Here is a 19,811-nt window from a genome sequence, read left to right as displayed (position 1 = left end):
CACCACAAAAATGAGCCTTGATAACTAAGAACACTGGGCACAATGTCTATACTTTTTTAGGAGACAGCTGACATGCAAAATTCAAGGGTCAACAGGTTGCCCTTTTTCAATATAGCTTTAAGAAGTCAACAATTAATACAGGAACCAAAGAAGTCTGCTTTAGCTTAGTGCAATTTATGTTTAGTGTATTCAATCATGAAGTACACATAAGCACAGATTCCCCACAAGAGCAACTGTGATGTCTGTAGTTTCCCTTTAAAACAAACAAACAAACAAACAAACAAACAAAAAAAAACCACACACACGGAAAATGCTTTTAAATCAGCAAGTAGGCTGTAGGAAGATATTAACTTTGCTTTGTCAGTTTAAAAAGGTAGCTGAACTTACTCAGAATTGCCTTTTTATGCTATAATTGTTATTTTCATTGTAGAAAAAAAACATGATCTTTGTGCGAAGTTACGCATTTTCCCCATGCACATTTACTATTTTTGCATCAAAGTTTTGTAGAAAACTACAACTTCAATAAGAAAAAGAAAAACCAGTACCACAGAAAGTCCCACAAACTTCACTTTATCCACTTCTGTAGCTCAAAGGTAGTATAAACGGTCTGAGAGTGACAGATTCGGTTCTCTGTGAATGCTCTGACCCACAAGAAAAGCCAGTTTATGGGCATATTGGCAAGGTGCAGGCACTCTGATAACACCCTGCAGAAGAAGAAAGCCATTTAACAAATAACACATTCAGTAAAAGCTAAATACTTACAAAAATTTGAAATTCAAAGTTTGTATTTATGACATTTGTTTTTCCCTTATTGTCAAATATATTGTATAATACAAATAAAATTGTGTACACAAATACTTATATACATTTTGCATATGTAAAAAGATCCACACAGAAGTGCTTGTTTCAGATTGCCTGCCACGCATTTCATAAATGCAAGTCACATTAATTCAATACTGAGGTTGTACAGTTCAAGTCAAAAAGTCAGAAATTGCATACATACACATTCGTAGATTCTTGTACATTCTGCATATTTTAAATTACATAATGCACTGAAAAGTGCCGTTACAGTTGGGGAAAAAAATTACTCATCAGTAGATTCAGTTGGTTGAGTCCCTCCTCCCACCCTGCTTAAGACCCCATCGGCCAGCCCTTGTTTGCTTTAAAACCAACTCCTTCTCATAATACAAGACAAGGGAAGGATGCAAGAGGGGGACAAACTTCAACAAGCTGAATTGCCAGAATGTAATTTCCCCTTGCCGTTCCATCGCCCATCCTGTACAAGTTTCCAGAGAACGAAGGCAGTGAGCAGACCCATAAGAGATGGCAATTTTATTGAATAAGCAGCTTTAAGAGCTAAGTTTTTCTGTGCTACCCATATCAACCGTAGCAGATAACTGAATAGTGATGCAAGGTTCATGGAAGTTGCCTTACAGATTTCTACTGTGAAGGCCTCAGCCTTCTCAGCCCAGATTGTGGAAATACCATGGTGTAAAGTGGAACTTCACTGGCAGAGAGGAGTCTTGCCCATCTGTTATCAAGTTAGTGTAGTGCACAGCTAGGGTGACCAGACAGCAAGTGTGAAAAATCAGGAGAGGAGGTGGAGGGTAATAGGAGCCAATTTAAGGAAGAGACCCAAAAATCTGGACTGTCCCTATAAAATCGGAACATCTGGTCACCCTATGCACAGCTTCAGCCAACAGAAAAAAGTATAGTAGCCAAAAACCCTTAGTGTATTGGCAATGGACATATTGGCAAGGTGCAGGGTCGGACTCAGGAGCTGTTTTGGAGATTTACCTAGCTAACAAAAAGCTGGGGGTATGGGAACTAAATGCTATTTTCACTGCAAAAAGATGTAGTGACATTTTTCATTAAGAGTTCAGACTCCGGAACTGAGAATGTAGGTCCCACTTAGGGGCAATATGTCTAAAATGAAGGATTTGAAAAAAGCTTGGGAGTTTAAAGATGGGAAGCAAAACCCCATCAGGTCTCCGAAACCAGAGAGCAGAACCCTGAGTCACTTTTCAGATTATAAACTGATACATGTAAAGTGCAAGTTAACAAAAGAAAATTACTCTACCATGGCTGAGTTTGCACTATCACATGACCCTTAATTTCTGCAGTTCCCAAGCTTGGTTTTAACTGTACAATCTTAAATGAATTAGGTTTTTCTTTCACTTAGTTTCCCACTGTATTTCAAAGCTCACACGAAGAAAAAGGAAACAGGTGCACACTGCTGGAGGCAAAGGTCTGATTTTGTAAGTCCTGCACTGGTATCTGAACATGGCATGGAAGATCTAGTGTAGTATTTATGAATACTATGCCTACAGCTCTAATAAGTTCTCAGAAGTGATCCAGAGTCCTTATCCCACCAAGACCAACCAGCCAGCCAAATATGGGGAAAGAGGTCCTAAGGCAATCCGAGGAGACGAGATTGCACTACTGTCCCTTCCCAGCACCCCTCCTACACCCCAAAAAAGTCTGACATTCTACAGATTAGTAAGAATAATCCAGTAATATTTAAGTTCTCTGGAGCACAGAGTTAAACATTTTTCCAATGAGAGACTATGGGATCATGTACAGTCTGTAAGGACTAGAATGTTTAGGCTAGGAGGCAGCAGCTGAGCAAGGCAACTTAAATCACTTTAAATCTTTATGGGTGCATGAGCTCTTTACGCTTAAGGCCAAATAATACCCAGGTCATTGATCTGGAAGCAAAAACTCCTATGCATATTCAGTATGCAGTTTTTTATTCATCGTTTCCCCCTCCCAAAGATTCGCAGCCTTAACCCCACAATAAGAGCTATTTACATGATATACTCAGAATATCACCCCTGAACAGGAAAAAAGCATCAATTTTTGTGTTTTGCACTTATGCATGCAGAAGCAGATACTTACTGGCCAGTTATAGTACATGTGGCAGAGCTTGTAAGTTAAACGTTGCATATGATCTGGTTTCAATGCACTGTTGTCATAGATTACATTGTAGTGGGTTGGTGAAACACTACCACTTCTCACAGCCTGACTCACAATAAAAAAATCATACCTGTAATTGAAGAAAAAATACAAACCAGAAGTTGTACTCAAATCCAAGCCCTTCACACAAAATATAAAGTTTGCCTTTAAATCAATTTACCAAACATTTTTAAAAAAGACTATTTGCCTTTGTAGAACTACAGCATGGTAAGCACAACAGGAAAGTGAGAAAAACAAGCAAGTTTTATATACAACATTATAGGCTCTGCAGGTAACAGTCTATTAAGGTTGCCTGATACCCTCAGGTAAAAGACCCTCTTTCCAGTTACTTATAACTTTGTCAAACTTCAACCGTTCAAGGTGAAGTTTTACAAAATTTCAGCCAAAATGGTTCAGCTGCTTCCAATAATGAGGTTAGGGAAAAATATGTTGTTTTGACCATATTAAATTCTTGAGCTCTTTTCTTTCAAATGCTATAGCAACTCCAGGCTCTGGAGCTGGGACTTGAAATCTGGTAGGCGGTGGCCTTTGTATCAGGATATGCTTTTTGCCATCCATGTGAGACTCCATTCAAAATTGGATAACCTGAGTCTGAAAAATTGCAGTTTGCACTTGCTGAATAGAGACGGAGTTTAACAGCTAAAACCTCAGAAGAGATTCTGTCCACACTGGGCATATTCAAGCCTAGAGCTAAGCAGGACTTTCCCGACAAGTGCTACTCTTAGTGGCTGCAGCCTATACAAGGTCTGAGTCCAGACACCAGAACTTAGAGCAGGGAGACCGTCTTGCCTCTGGTCTCAATTCCACCACGCTGGACCCTGGCAACATTGAGGAGGAAGTTACCCAGTTCAAACACAGACAGGTAACAGATGGACTGGTGAAGGGAGTAGAATGAGACAAGGAGCCTAGGGAGCACGGGGAGAGGGGAACTGGAGGAAAAACCATGAGGAGTACAGGTTGGGGTAAGGGAGACCGCTCAGGCAAAGGGCTGGAGTGGGATCTGGGACTGGCTGGGTACGGAGATGGGCTTGGAGACCAGGAAAGGAGACTGGGAATCTAGGGGGGAGACTAAGACTGGCCATGCAAGGAGACTGGGACAAGAAGCAGGGGGTGAGGAGAGAGACAGGTCTGACAGGAACAGACCAGGAGTCAAACTTGTGAGGGACAGGACCGAGCACAAGGAGTAAGACTGCTAGACTTCTTCTCCAGTGCCTGGAATGAATCCAAGATTCCTGAGCCTCACCATTTCTCTGCTGTCAGCAAGCACGTATAGAGTGTGTACCAGATGGAGGTTGCAGATTATAGGCATGATAGCACTGGTTAATGCAGTTCAAAACCCAGTTTAAGAGACTTTGAGATGATATTGCAGTCATTGGCTCTGTCTGCAATTGAGAAGAACAGCTTAGGGGATTTCCTAAATTTCTTTGTCCTGTCCAAGTAGAATGCCACGGCTCTCCTGACATCCACCGTCTGCAGTATTGCCTCACCACAATAAACAGAGACTTTGGGACGAAGGTTGGAAGATGAATACACTGGTTCATATGGAAAGATGAGGCTACTTCGGGGAGGAACCTTGGGTGTGGTCTCAGTGTGACTTTGTGCTTAAAGAAAATAGTGAAGGGAGGGTGTGCCATTAGAGCCACTATTTCTCCTATTCTTCACACTGAGGTGATGGCTACTAGGAAAGCGGTCTTCATGAACACATGCACAAGGGAGCATGTGGCCATGGATTCAAAAGGTTAGGCTCCTGAGGACTAAATTAAGGTCCCATGTTGGTGAAGAATATCTGATTTGTTGGTCAAGGTTACTCATACCTTTGAGGAACCTCTTCGTTGTCAGGTGTGCAAATACTGAATATCCGTCTATCTGCTGGTGGAAGACTTATGGCCACAAAGTGCACCTTTAACAAGCTGAAAAATAGTCCCATCTTTTTGAAGTGTCTGATGTAATTTAGTATTAATGGGAAGGAAGATGTCGGGGTTATTTGTTTCGAAGTACACCAGATGTGGAGTCTTTTCCATTTTTCAATGCAAGTGTGACGCGTCATTGGTTTTCTACTATATAATACTTCTTTCACCTCCTCAGAGTAGGAATTCTCTGTGTGTTGGAACCATCAAGGAGACAAGCCTTGAGTCGGAGAACCTGTAAGTCAGGATGATGGATCTGCCAGGTATCCTGAGAGAGAGGAGATGAGGAAGGGACTGAAGAGTAATTGGTGAGCACTGTGCTGTGTCAGGTACAGGTACCACATTTATCTCAGCCACGTGAGAGCGCTAAGTACGACTTTTGCTCGCTCGCTCTCATTATTTTGAGAGGGACATTGGCCATGAGTGGAAACAGAAGGAAGGCATAAAGTAGCTCTTTGCTCCATTGAAAGAGGAAAGCATCCCCCCAATGACTGTCTTCCCAGTCTGGCTCTGGAGCAGTACCAGATGCATTTCTTGTCACCGTCAGTAGCAAACAGATCTATGTCTGGGGTCCCCCCCCCAACAACAGAAGATGTTGTGGAGCATGCTTGGGGCCACTTTCCATTCATGATCCTGTGAGAATGTGTGACAAGAGTGTCCACTGTTATATTCCTGGGTCCCAGTAGGTACGCTGCTCCTATGTGAATGTTTTGGTGAATGCACCAACTCCATAATTGTATTGCTTCTGCCTATAGGGATTGTGATCTCACATTCCCCTTGGCCATTTATGTAAAACATGCACACCATGTTGTCTGTCACAATTTCTGTATGTGTCTCTTTGATTAATGATAGGAAAGGTACACAAGCATTCCTGATTGCCCTCAGTTCCAGGAGATTAATATGTAGTGTTGAATCTGTTGAAGATCATTTGCCCTGAATCTTATGATTGGCCAGGTGAGCTCCTCAGCCCACTAGAAATGCTGTCAGTATCAATTTTGGGGGGGGGGGGGAAGGCGGCGCGCAGCTACATTAATGGAATCCCTGCACAAGCATTCCTTGGATCTTTCCACCATTTGAGGGAAATTTTGACAATCGGGGGCACTGGCAGTAACTTGTTTAAACCATCTGTTTGGTGTGAATACAGAGCTGAGCCATGCTTGCAGGCATCTTATGTGTAGTCTTATGTGAGATATCACCAACATGCATGCCACCATATGCCTGAGCAGCTGAAGGCAACTTTTGGCAGATGTTTGGCGGCTGACCTGAACTGTCTCTATTAAGGCAGTCAGGGTGTCGAATCTGTGTAGCAGGAGGGAGGGAGGCTCTGGCCTTCACCCCATTGAGGTAAGCCCCTATAAAGGGCAAGCATTATACCAGAGTCAAGGTTGATTTCTGGGTATTCAGTTGCAGGCCTAGCTGCTCAAACACCTCCATAGTCTTTTGAGTGGCTCTGAGGGTGTTGAAGGAAAAAGCCTTGATATAAGGTCCAGGTACAGGTAAAACATGATTCCCAATTTGCACAGATGAGCCGCTACCGCAGATAGAACTTTGGAAAATACTCTGGGTGTGGAAGATAGGCTAAATGAAAGCACTCTGTATTGGTAATGGTCCTGACCGAAGGAAAATCTGAGGATTCTCCTGTGGGATGGTGGAATGGATATGTGGAAATAGGCACTTGTAGGTCAAGGGCTCAGAACAAATCTCCCTGATCTAGAGATGGAATAATTGCTGCTAGTGTAATCAGCCTGAATTTTTGGGCCTTTATGTATCTGTTTAGTGCTCTGAGATCCAGAATGAGTCTCCCCCCTCTTTTTTTCTGGGGGGGGGGGGGGGGAGAGAAGATCAGGAAATAATTGGAATAGAAACCTGTTCCCTTGATTTTATCAGAAACTAGTTCTATAGCCCCTAGGCTTAATAGGTGATCTAATTCCTGACATCACAATCTCTTGTGAGAAAGATCCCTGAAGAGAATAGAGTAAGCCTTGGAAATGATCTCCAAGACCCATATCTCCTAAGTTGTTTTCCTAATTCTGTTGGAAAAGAACAAGGCGGCATCCAAAGGGCTGTGTAAGATTTGTATGCTGCAGCGGTTGTTGGAGGGAACGGTCACTCGGGGCCTTGACCAAGGCATCAAAACTAGTGTTTTGAGTTTGAGGGCTGTAATGTTGAAGGTTGGGGGCGGATGGTCTTCGTTTCTGGGTCTCTGGTCTCTTACCTTGTGGTCTGTAGTATCACTGGGGTGGAGGGAACTGGGGCGGGTGGGGTCTGTAGAATGGCTGTGTATTAATTTTCTTTTCTGTGACGGAGTGTAGATTCCTAGTGAGTGCAATGTGTCTCAAGTCCTTTAAAAAGGTATAGAGTGAAAACCTTGGGGCCCTGCAATGGGAGGTCCTCAACTTTTGTCTTCACTTCCTTCAGCAGGCCCAAAAGGTATAATCATGATGACCATCTCATCACCACTGCCATCAACAATGAGTGGGCCACTGCATTTGCTGGGCAGTCTGTAACCCTGTCCTTGCTATCAGCTGGCTCTCACTGATGATGGCTTGAAATTGCTCTTTGTTCGTCTGGCAAGTGGCCAATAAAGGCATTAAGTTTCCCATAATTGGTGTGATCGTACTTTGCCATTAGGGCTGGCAGTTTGCAATCCTTAACTGCAGGGTTGCTGAGGAGTATGCTTTCCTACCAAATAAGTCAAGCCTCTTCCAATCCTTGTCGTAGGGGGTAGATTTAGCACGATGCGGTCTTTCATGTGACTTTACAGCGTCTATAACAATGGAGTTCAGGCATGGGTGCGGAAAAAAGGAAGTCCACATGCTTGGAGGACTAGTATTTCTTATCTTCCCTTTTATATGGTGTTTGCCAAATGACCTTGGCAGGATCTAAGTGATCCGTTGACTGGGAGGGCAATTTTTGGAGAGAAGGTCACCTGCAGTATATGTAATAATTTGTGATGCACCTTTTACCTATTCAAGGGGAATCTGTAGTGCATCAGCAACTCTCTTAGTGAGGTCCTGAAAAAAGTTTAGAAATCATCCACCATTGATGGTGATGGGGGGAAAAAAAAAAAAAAAAAAAAGAAATCACAGCTTCATTTGATGAGGATATATTTGCTGATGGGGTAACCTCCTTCACTAGCCTGGTCTCCTGCTTCTGAAAAGTCTCCTTTTGAGGTTTTGGAAACGGATTCTGAGGGAGATCGCCTTGTCAACTCCCTATAGGAGACACTAGAGGTCCTGGAAGGATGACTTCTGTAGGTTGTCCAGGGGTCCCAGTATGGCCACTGAGGTAGAACAAAGGGCATTGGTGGTGGCACCCATGGGTGTCCATACTAGGTAGTCTGGAACTTGGCTGTAGTTCAGAAGGCCCTGATTGGTGTACTGGTGGGCTGTGGCGTGAGGCTGGAGAGGGACTGTTGTCCTGCTCACGATCAGACTCCTCATTGGAGAAAGGTGGCGCCAATAGGGAGACTGGAGGTGAGTGTCCCGGCACCCATAGGTGCCAATTCCGATTCCTGGAGCACCCATGGGAAAAAAATGGTGGGTGCTAAGCACCTGCCAGCAGCCCTGCCAATCAGCATCTGCCCCCTCCCTCCCAACACCTCCTTCCCGCTGCAGATCAGCTGCTCCACGGTGTGCAGAAGGTGCTGGGGAGGGGAAGGAGTGATGGTGGGGTGAGCTCGGGGGAGGGAAGAGGCAGGTGGGGATGGAGCAGGGCAGAGGTTTGTGGGAAGGGGTAAAGTGGGGGTGGGGCCTAGGGCAGAGCCGGGGTGGGGGTCGAGCACACACACCCCAGCACATTAGAACAGTGGTCCCCAGCCTTTTTTGTCTGGCGGGCGCCAGACGACGAGGCACAGAGGACCGTGGCGGCGGACGAGCATCCGCCAAAATGCTGCCGACAAGCGGCAACATCAATAGGCGTCGCCGCCGAAATGCCGCCAACAAGCGGCATCATCCAGAGGCAGCGACGCCTCTGGATGACGCTGCTTGTCGGTGGCATTTCGGCAGATGCTCGTCCTCTGGCCAGTACGCGGGCGCACCACGTTGGGGACCCCTGCATTAGAAAGGACTTAACTGGTAGATAGAAAGAATGTTGCTGCAAACCTCTTAGAGCCAAGATTCAAAGGTAGTACTATGTTAGTGATGCTAGCATTGTTACAATATTTGACTGTATTATTAACAAGCAACACACTTCGAACTAGACGATGGAAAAGTACTTTCAAATGTTATAGAAAACAGAATCTATTGAGGTATTTTGTCCAAGAGTGTAATCTGGGAATCTGTCACACAACATAGTGGCAAGGCCTTTGGACAACACAACCTCTGACTCCTCTTAGCTTCTGGTCTGCTTCAGAATACTCCAATTTCTGCAGCATGTGAAAATTTATGCTTTTATAAATATACATAGCAGTACTTTCTATGTGCTAGCTAAACTGTACATAATATATTTCTCATTCTTAAAGAATGAAAGTTTAGTTTTGATAAGTAACTATCGCAAATATTTTGATTTGTCCCCCCCATAAGCACAGGAAAAAAACCTCTTTTTTTCCTTGCCTTCTAAGTTTTCAGAAATGTTATATCTCTAGTTATTACTCAGATTTGCTCACTGTATGTACTCAGTGTTTTACTTAAAATTCATTACTGTTAGCAGTGAAGAATTAATTGAGATACTGGGAGAGTGTGAGCAGGATTATTTTATGGCTCATACACCAACACAAATATTCTACATTCAGAATTTGGTTATTACTGGGAGAAAAGGCAAGAGACAGGAAGTACACTGACTTTCATATTCCAGGTTGGCTTTTCAGTGGTGGGCAGCAAGAACTTGCAGACTGAGAAAGTATGAAAGATTATTTACATAAATTTGCCAGCTAGCAATGCCATTTTTACAGTCATGTTAACAGTACATCCAATTTGGCCTACTCGTTTCTTTTGAGTGAGCATCAGATTCCATTTTTGGTAGCAGGATGCAAGCCAACCAACTGATTCCTGCTATCAAAGAGCTATTATTTTCCTAAAAGCATTACTTACCATTCTGGCCGGGTAACTTCTACATCAATAACTGTGCCAGGGGGTGGATTCTGAAGTCTTCCACCAGCCTGTGCAAAGAACCTAGTATTCACTCGTTTCTTCACCACTATTACTGTAAGTCTTGGGCTAGAAAAGATTATATGAGCAACATAAGAGCAATTTTTTGAAACTTCAATTTAAAGAAATTTCCCGTTAAAGTTCTTTAAAATAAATTTTGGGAACTACATCTTTACTGATCCATTAGAAACCAGACTTCTAAATAAACTATAATATGCAGGTTTTAGTACTTTAAGCCTTCACTTAATATATTGCTTCTAAACAGGTATTTCAGCATAATTCATTACCATAGTACCTAATTAACTTTTGCACAATACTCGGTTGTACCAGCATTGACAGATTTTGGAGCTAATTTAAGGCTATTCCCAAACTACTGAAGATGGAGGACCATGAGAATGCAAATAAAGGATGATTAACCTAGAATTCATGTGGTCATGATGAGGTGTGACCGGATAGTTCAAAGGGAAAAATCATAATTTATATGTACATCGAGGACGTAACATCACAAGCGTCAAAAGGAGTAACAATATCCTTATGGAATTATCCAGTTACATCACATCAACATTAGGTATGCTCTTTGTAAAAGAATACCCAATATAATAAAAACTCAATGAGCAGGAAAGAAGCTGTTTGTGTCACTTACTAGATGATCTGATGCAAGTGCACACTACTGTAAAGAAGAGGTATGCAATCTTTTAGCAGTCTTATTGCTTTTTCTGAAGCATGACAGTGCACGTTTTATATCACTACAGCCTTTCATTGCATCACTGCATGCATCATAAGAGACTTACTTGTAATCTTTACCAACAGATTTCAAGCAATCCAAAAACTGGGGTACTTCATAGTTAACCAAGGTTTTTAGCTGACCATCTCCTACACCATCACGATACACGATAATGCGAGACGGCATATGATTATTGCAGCTGAACCAGGATCTTAAAGCAGCTTTAAGAAAAGCAAATTAAAAGTTATGCAACTATAATGGGAATGTCTTTCAGAAGTTAAAATTCAGAATGGATCTGTATTACTCAATGAATGGCAATAAATTGTGCAGCCTTGAAAAATCCACTCCCCTGAGAAACGTTAGTAAATTGATCTAAGCCCCAGTGTACACATTACCAGGCTGATGGGACAATTCTTCCATCATCCTAACTATTGCCTCTCAAGGGGATGGATTTACTACAACAGAAAAACCCCTTCTATTGCTGTATCAAATATTACAGCAGCATAGCTGCAATGCCACAGGTGTGCCACTGTAGTGCAGATATACCTTAAGTCCCTGTTGATTCCAGACCAGGTTGGCAGCAACTGTACAGACTAGTGGATGGGTTTTAATCACCCATCCACCCAACCAAAAAACCTTGTTTGCCTGTGGACCAATATATTACTAAAAGCGCTTAAAAAAATCACAAAGTTCCAATCACAGTAAAACGTTAGAAAAGCTTCTTAGTCCATTCTAGTCCATTGTGGTAGACTTTGCTGTTTGTAATATTCAATCTGAAAAGAACTGTGGGGACAATGAAGATTTTGCAATACTGTTCAACCAAACTCTGCATATATCAGACTCCCAAAAATAATCTGCAGGACAAGTTTCTTTAACAGTGATGTGCCTGGAAAATGCATTAGAAACCTGTTTACCTCAAGCAGAATTAAACATTGATACATTTAAAATCAGGTTTATCAAAAAAGTATTTAAAGAGGGATGCATGCAGTTGATAGACAATTAAAATGACAATGTAGGTGAGGGAATGTCTTTTATTGGACCAACTTCTTCTCTGAAGAAGAAATCTGTATAAGATCAAACACTTGTCTCTCTCATATCAACAGAAGTTGGTCCAATAAGAGATATTACCTCACCCACCTTCTCTCTCTCTTATATCTATATCTATCTATTGGGACCATCCTGGCTACAACAATACTGCATATAACAATTAAAATATCAGTTAGGAACATGCAAATTAGGAGAAGCTACATAAACAATTTGATCATTGTCAGTGATAATTATATATAAACTTCCAATCTATTTTTACTCAATGTAATTTGATGTTTTACTCAATGTAACACAGAAGCCTGTTCTGAGAAGGAACAACTGCCTTATCTGTTGAAGGAAGAAAACATTACCTTGCAAGCAGACCTTGAGTCCATCCACAAGTTCTTGTCCACGATCTTGGAAGACACAGCGAGAGAACCACCTGTTCAGAGAAAATCAAGAAAAGCAAAGTAACCTATTAAGTTTCTAAATTGATTTAGATTGTAACGAACAATTAATTTTGGCAAGTATGTCCTATAGAGTCAACAGGCAAAATGTGAATAATCACACTAACTTGAATTTGAGTACCATACATGTACATTGTCTCCACGAAGACACTTGGAGCAGACATGTGCCTTGGGCCCAACTTACGGTTCCTCTTACAGATTCAAATTGAATGTGAGGCTACATAAAGGGACCAGTCTCCCTCAGTTATTTTAGATATTCAAAATAGCTAACGACTCCCTGAGAAGCAGGAAAGAGAATTTTAAATTATAGATCTGCAGAGGTAAAGTAATTTGAGACTGCTTGTTACAGATAAGCCTTCCTTTCTATGTTAAGAACAGTCTCCACTGCTGGGAGACCAACTAGAAGCTACCACCTCCTGGAGAAAAATAATAGAGTATTCTTTAGTCTATCAGTCTGTTTAACTTAGACCAGAGATATGACAATGAGTGCACTATCTTGCTTCACCTTCCCGACTTTCAAGGAAGACCAGCAATTGATTGGATCATATAGGATACTCAGATGCATCACAATTAAAAAAAAAAAAAAAAAGAAGAAGGACTTCTTTGGTGAGCTACAGACCAGATATGAAGAGAATTATGTATTCCTTATGGAATGCTGGCCTTGATGAGAGTCTAATGGATAAAAGCAGACATTAAGATAAAATGGCATTGGCTGCCAGTCCTTTTTACAGCCTTGCACTGAACATCTGGATTCACAAGAGGACATACATACACACCCAACATACACTGCTTTTAAGTGCTTCAGGAGTTCACAGCACCGAAGCACAAGCTTTAAACCTTCTGTTCCCCCCACCAACAGTGGTAATTTGAAGAGATTCTCTAATGGTAGTGGGCTGTCTTTCCATTTCCCGTATTCAAAAGCTGTCCTCTTTGATCCTCATTGTATTGTATGCAAACAGACTTGTCAACTTATCTATCATGCAACCGAATAAATCAGATAATAGATTCTACCACAGAGCAGCGGTTCTCAAATTATGGGGCAGCCCTCCCAAGGGAGGCATAGGAATGTGGCAAGAGAGGCATGAGCTGTTTTTTTTTTTCTTTTTAATTAATTATTAATAATTATTATTATAAGAGCTCTTGTTGTCAGCCCCAGGGGGCTGGGGCTTGTGCAGAAGGGCTGTGCAAGAGCCCCACTACCCAGGCTCTTCCCCCTCCTCCCCCCAATCTCTCACTGGGAGGCCGGCGGGACTCTGGCTGTCACCCCCATGGTGCCAGCAGCAGCACAGAAGTAAGGGTGGCCATGGGACGCTAAGTCTGCTGTGAAAAGTGATATTGACAAATATCACTTTTCACATCATCTCCCTTCTATGCTGCTGATGGCGCAGTGATGCCTTCAGAGCTGGGCAGTAGTATATCTAACTTGAGAGCGGTGTAAACTACTACAGACACAAATAAAGGGGACCCCATCAAGTGTGAGAACTACTGACAGAGTTATGTACATTTAGAATAAAATGCAGTAGGCAGAGAACAGGTGAGGCAAACAACATACGTGTCCCTGAACTCAAGGCAGTGTTACGTGCTTTTTTTAAAGTAATATTTACACACAGCAGTGAATCGGAGAATTAGGGAATTCTCTCTCTTGGTCAGTCAGCTTATTCCCTTATTCCTGAAAAGTCTGGAAAATAATGCACAGCTACTTAATAGTAAGCTAATCAGGAGCTTTTGCCTACACAGTGTTCGTGAAAACATATAGTATGAAGTTAACCCAGCACAGACAAGGTTACTTTTAAAATGGCTGCTCATCACATTAGGCTTCTTCTTCAAGATTACAGATCTGTCAAGTTCTTTCAGTTTATACTGAATGCTAAAAAAGTATCTTACCGTGTCATTCCCTGATTCAGGCTAGCAACAAATCCTCCAATTGATCGCCGCCCAGCTGTAGTGTCATGATAACAGTCAATTCCCACAATCATAACTTGTTTCAACTTTAAGAAAATAGTGCACAGTATATTACAAAAAGTGCAACAACATGCCAAAAGCAAACATTTATCATATCTGCACTAAAGTATTATACACAAAGCACCAACTTCAAAAATAAATCACAGCTTTTTCACTGTTCAGGATACTGTTTACTTCCAAAATGTTTATTTTTATTTTTTAAAATTACTATGTTTTTATGGAGTGCCTACTGAAAGTATCTGAGCTGACAGCCAGAAGCCTACATTTTACAACTGAACTATTCATTGCCTCTAATTGCATCCTCAATTAAAAGTTCTATCAGCTGCTTATTTCCTCATGTATCCTATGAGTTAAGTTTACCCATGTTGGCATTTTCTTTTTGGAAGCAAGTTATTTTGGGTAGGATACACTGCAGGTAAACAACTGAAATTTAGAAGAAGTAAATCAGCCATCTGTTCCCTTTCTGAACACTTATTTAAATGTTTAAAAGTTGTACCAAACAAGTTAAGAAAGTCTTCTAGTATTTTCTTTAAATGTGATCAGAGTTCAGAGGAAAAAAAAAAGACAACTGACACAAAGTTAATGAAACAAAGCCAGCTACTTACTGGGATTTCAACACTCCAGAGCTCTCCACCCATCTTGCAGTTCATTTGTAAAGCAATTTTCGTTGCTATAGCCATTACACTTTGTGGCTTGCTTAGAGTGCGAGCTATCACACACTGACTTGGAGTCGGGCAATCGGTACATAAGTATTTCTTGATAGCATCATACTTATCTTTACGATTACTGGATAGAATGCAAACTACCTTAAAAATTAAAATGAAAAGTTTTTAAAAAAAACAAACTACAGCAGAATCAAATTTATTATTTGTTTGAAAGATCCGTTGTATAGTACACAGCTATCGCTCCCTTTCCAGCACAACAGAAAGATCCCAAGTGTTTTCTGTGAAGTATTTAGACAGTTTGGGTGCTTAAGTTCTGGTGCCTAAAACTAATGGTCTGATTTCCAGGGGCGGTGGGTCCTCAACAATTCTATATTTAAGCACTGACGCTATCTAAATACAGAAGTTTCTACACATGCCTGGCCTCATAAGTATCATCTGACACTTAGGAGGGTTAGTCACATAACTCCATAAGTGTAAATCCACAGAGCTAATTTCATTATTAGGATATTAATGCAATACATAGCCAAAGGTAGAGATTAACATGCTTTGAAATTATGGAATTAGCATACATACTATCTGTGTGTCAGAGGTAACCTTTTGTTGCAAGACCCTCAAATAAGCTTCTGTTCTATCATCTACTTCAATCCTAAAAAGGGGAATAACAAGAAAATAAAAAGTGATATGGCTGTAGCTAAAGTTATAGTAGCTGGTGAAGCAGCAACAAGAACATAAGCTACCCATGCATCAACAGAAATTAAGTACAAGGTAGTTTAAATTTAAATCTGTTAGCCAAGTTACTATATTCACACTGTACTAAGGTGTTCACTCTACCACTTAAACATTAAAAGGAAACGTTCCTGAGCCAGAGTTTCTCATAAGAATGAAGGAAAATCAAGATTAAAAAGAGTCATGAGCTTGACTAAAGGAGACTTTGGTGATACTTTTAAGTTGATTTTAGAAAGGCCGACGATACAGTAACTACTCGCTTAAAGTTGTAGTTATGTTCTTGAAAAATGCGACTTTAAGCAAAACGATGTTAAGCGAATCCAATTTCCCCCATAAGAATTAATGTAAATAGGGATGGGGGTTAGAGGTTCCATGTAAATTTTTTTTGCCAGACAAGAGACATTATATACATATACAGTATAAGTTTTAAACAAGTTCTAATCAGAGGATTGTCTGGGGACCTGCTCATGAGCTCCCTGAGCTTCTCCTAAAGCAACCATGTTGATATCCGGTGGGATATTGCCCAGGGAATGCCTTGCTACTAAATGATGAACTAGCACTCAGCTGAGCCCTCAAGGGTTAACACGTAGCCTCACACTCTACAAAGCAGCACCGAGGGAGGCAGGAGACAAAATAGATGCATGGCAGGGACTGCAAACACTTCCCTGCAGAAACTGAACGTGATGATGAACCCACACTATCCCGCTGAAGTGCACCACTCCCTCCTCCAGACAGTGCATGCACGGCTGCGCAGGCGCTAACTTTCCAAAGTGCCAGGGGGTGCTCAACCCCAGGCCCGCCCCTTTACCCCCCAACGCTAACCCTCCAGCCTCCTGAACACCGTGAAACAGCTGATTGCTGCGGGTGGGAGACATGGGGAAGGAGGGGGGAGTTGCTGATCCGCGGGCAGGTGGCATCGGGGGAGGTGGAGTGGAGTTGATAGGGGGGCTGCCGGCCCACCCTGGTTCCAAGCCCCCACTCGCTAGCAGGCGGCGGCCAAACGACATTATAAGCAAACATTGCGCAACTTTAAATGAGTATGTTCTCTAATAGATCAGCGACGTAACAATGTTAACCGGGATGATGTTAAGTGAGGAGTTACTGTACACTTGAATTTGTGCTGCTGCTGCTCCTGTTTATATTAGGGGCAGCCCCACCAATTAGGATAGTTAAACATTCGACATCCAGCAGAATCCTTCTAATCAGTAGCACCTTCTCTAATCCTCAGTTAAAGCTTCCAGGGACTGAAACACTAGCTCCAAAACCTAATCTTTTTACTAAGTAATTAACCATCTGAAATTGGGATCTCTGGAGCACTTTGGATAAACAGATATATAAACTTTTTTAATTGTTATAGAAATATATAATATTGTAACTCCTTCCTCATTTAACACATGATTATTGAAAAATTCAAAGAACTATAAGAGTTTCTGAGCAAGTTATTTATCACATTTCTACAGTACTTACATAATTGCATTGTTCATTTGGATGCCCATGGCTGGTGTGACTTTAAATAGATTTTGAACTAATGCATTGGCAGCATCATAATTGCGCCGTGTGTATATTAATAACCAGTTATCCAGTGGTTTTACACTAATTAAGGGAGCTCCCCTAGTTTCTTTTGACCAGTCTGCAAATTGAGGATTGTAGTCAAACTGGAAATGAAAAAGGATTAAATTAAGTCCTGCTGGAGCAAAACTAACTTTCACAAAATCTATACTTAATACACTCCAGAATATAGCAACATCATCTGCCTTTGCAGTTCCAGCTGATCAAAACTGAGAATTTACAAAAGTTTCCCATGAAACAAGTTTTTAAAAAAATTCAGTTTCAGAAATTTCTAATTTTGGAATTCTGAATTTTTGTTTTGAATTTTTACATTTTAATATTTATATTATTTGATGACATCAGTAAGTAGTAGGGCATAATATGAAAAATATCCTATTTGTTTTATTTTTAAAATCATTAGAGACAGCAGCCACTTAGTATTGATTGAAATATCTTTTCTTTATCAAAGTCTCCTGTTTGTGCAGTAATGAAAATGTGACGATCTGATCTAGAAAAAGATGTTTCAATCAGTAATAAGCAGCAGCTGAAATAAAATTTAACTACTATGTCATAACATGTTGGTAGTAGTGTATAACATGCACTACCGTTCTGTTCATTCCCTTTGCAGCATCTGGAACTGGCCACTGTCCGAAGACAAGATAATGGGTTAGATGGACCCAGTCTGTCGGACCCAGTATGGCCATTCTTCTGGCTTGAATTGGGACCAGGAGTGGCTGGCTCTCTACAAAAGCAATTTTCCCTCTCCTGGTATTGACACCTCATCATCAATTATTGGGAGTGGACCACAACCACCTTGACTGAATTGGCCCTGTCAACACTGGTTCTCCACTTGTAAGGTAACTCCCTTCTCTTCTGTTGTCTTTAAGGTGCCACCGGACTCCTTGTTGTTTTTGTGGATACAGACGAACACGGCTACCCAGATACATAAATAGGTAGTGAGTCTGGTTTACAATGAACCTAATAAACCTCCTGTGACCTTGGGGGAAAAAAACAAAAAAATCAGGATGTGAAAATAAGTGTGTCTCAAGGCAAGGGTGGCATACCAGACCCCATATCCAGGGAGGGGATGATCGAGGTCAGGGAGACCATGTGGAACATCAGCTTTTTGAGGTAGCCATTGAGACGGCGCAGGTCTAAAATAGGTCAGAGACCGCCCTTGGCCTTTGGAAATAGCATGAGTAAAACCCTCTCTCTCAAGTCCTGTGGAACCTCCTTCACAGCTCCCTATGGAGAAGGGCTTGCACCTCCTGGGCCAGAAGTTGCTTGTGAGAAGGGTTCCTGAAGAGGGAGGGAGTGTGGAAATAAACTGAAGCATATAATCCCTTTCCACAGTGTTCAGCATCCAGCAGTCCGTGGTGATACGAGACTATACCACGCTGAAGTGGGACAGGCAGTTGAACACAAAAGTGAGACATAATCCGGTGGCATGGGAAAAGACAGTTACCTTTTCCGTAACTGGCGTTCTTTGAGATGTGTTGCTCATGTCCATTCCACAATAGGTGTGCGTGCTCTCCATGTGTACCAGTGCCAGAAGTTTTTCCCAAGCAGTCCTGTAGGGGAGTGCCCCTAGCGACCCCTGGAGTGGTGCCTTTATGGCACGGTATAAGGGGCACTCCCCCCACCCTCAGTTCCTTCTTGCCAGACAATTCCGAGAGAGGGGAAGGAGGGCGGGATGTGGAATGGACATGAGCAACATCTCAAAAAACACCTGTTACAGAAAAGGTAACTGTCTTTTTTTCTTCAAGTGATTGCTCATGAGCATTCCACAATAGGTGATTCCGAGCTGTATCTGTTGGAGGTGGGTGGGAGTGCCCAGACTCTTGGGATGGAGTACAGCCCTGCCAAACCCGGCGTCCTCCCTGGTTTGGGAGACGATCGCATAATGCGAGGTGAACATGTGAACCAAAGACCATGTGGCAGCCCTACAGATGTCCTGAATGGGAACATGGGCTAAAAAGGCAGCCGACGAGGCTTGCGCCCTAGTCGAGTGTGCCCTCACAATCGGCCGGGGGGGGGGGGGGGGGGGGGGAAACGGGACGGGACACTCCCGCCAGATGGTAACAGGTACAAATACACAAGATGATCCAGTGGAGAGCCGCTGAGTGGAGATCGGCCGACCCCTCAAGCGTTCGGCGAGGCGATGAACAGTTGCGAGGACTTCCTGAACAGCTTAGTACATTCCAGGTAAGAAGCCAGAGCCCGTCTCACATCCAGCATGTGGAGGCAGCGTTCCTCACTGGACGCATTGGGCTTGGGTCAGAGCACGGGCAGGAAGATGTTCTGACCCATGTGGTAGGTGGAGACCACCTTGGGAAGGAACGAAGGATGTGGTCGGAGCTAGACCTTATCCTTGTGGAAAACTGTGTACGGCGGCTCAGAGGTCAGGGCCCTGAGCTCTGAGACCCGTCTAGCTAATGTGATCACCATCAAGAAGGCTACCTTCCACAAGAGGTGCGACCAGGAGCATGTGGCTAACGGCTCAAACGGGGGACCCGTCAACCGGGCCAGCACCAAGTTCAGGTCCCACTGCGGGACCGGGGGCCTAACATATGGGAAAAGCCGATCCAATCCCTTGAGGAATCAGCTGGTCATAGCATGGGAGAATACCGTGTGGCCCTTCACCGGCGGGTGAAAGGCCGATATGGCCACCAAGTGCACCTTGACGAACGAGGGTGCTAGGCCCTGGGCTCTAAGGTGAAGGA

General features: G+C 42.6%; 1 protein-coding gene across 1 annotated transcript in view; it reads right to left on the bottom strand.

The window, feature by feature from the left end:
• Window positions 1-587: 587 nt before the first annotated feature.
• Window positions 588-19,811, bottom strand: part of PIWIL1 (piwi like RNA-mediated gene silencing 1) — a 44,402-nt gene continuing 25,178 nt past the window's right edge. Inside the window, exons 12-20 of the mRNA XM_024205758.2 lie at window positions 17,008-17,195; window positions 15,388-15,460; window positions 14,755-14,955; window positions 14,072-14,175; window positions 12,092-12,162; window positions 10,762-10,915; window positions 9,914-10,039; window positions 2,899-3,046; window positions 588-704 (exon numbers count right to left, since the gene is read on the bottom strand). Of these exons, the coding sequence (XP_024061526.2) occupies window positions 588-704; window positions 2,899-3,046; window positions 9,914-10,039; window positions 10,762-10,915; window positions 12,092-12,162; window positions 14,072-14,175; window positions 14,755-14,955; window positions 15,388-15,460; window positions 17,008-17,195 (1,182 nt within the window). The remainder of the gene's footprint in view (window positions 705-2,898; window positions 3,047-9,913; window positions 10,040-10,761; window positions 10,916-12,091; window positions 12,163-14,071; window positions 14,176-14,754; window positions 14,956-15,387; window positions 15,461-17,007; window positions 17,196-19,811) is intronic.

Source organism: Terrapene carolina, unplaced genomic scaffold (genome assembly GCF_002925995.2).
Source record: "Terrapene carolina triunguis isolate 2854851 unplaced genomic scaffold, T_m_triunguis-2.0 Scaffold234, whole genome shotgun sequence".
In the NCBI taxonomy this organism is placed as follows: Eukaryota; Metazoa; Chordata; order Testudines; family Emydidae; genus Terrapene; species Terrapene triunguis.
This window is presented reverse-complemented; position numbering and strand designations above follow the sequence as displayed.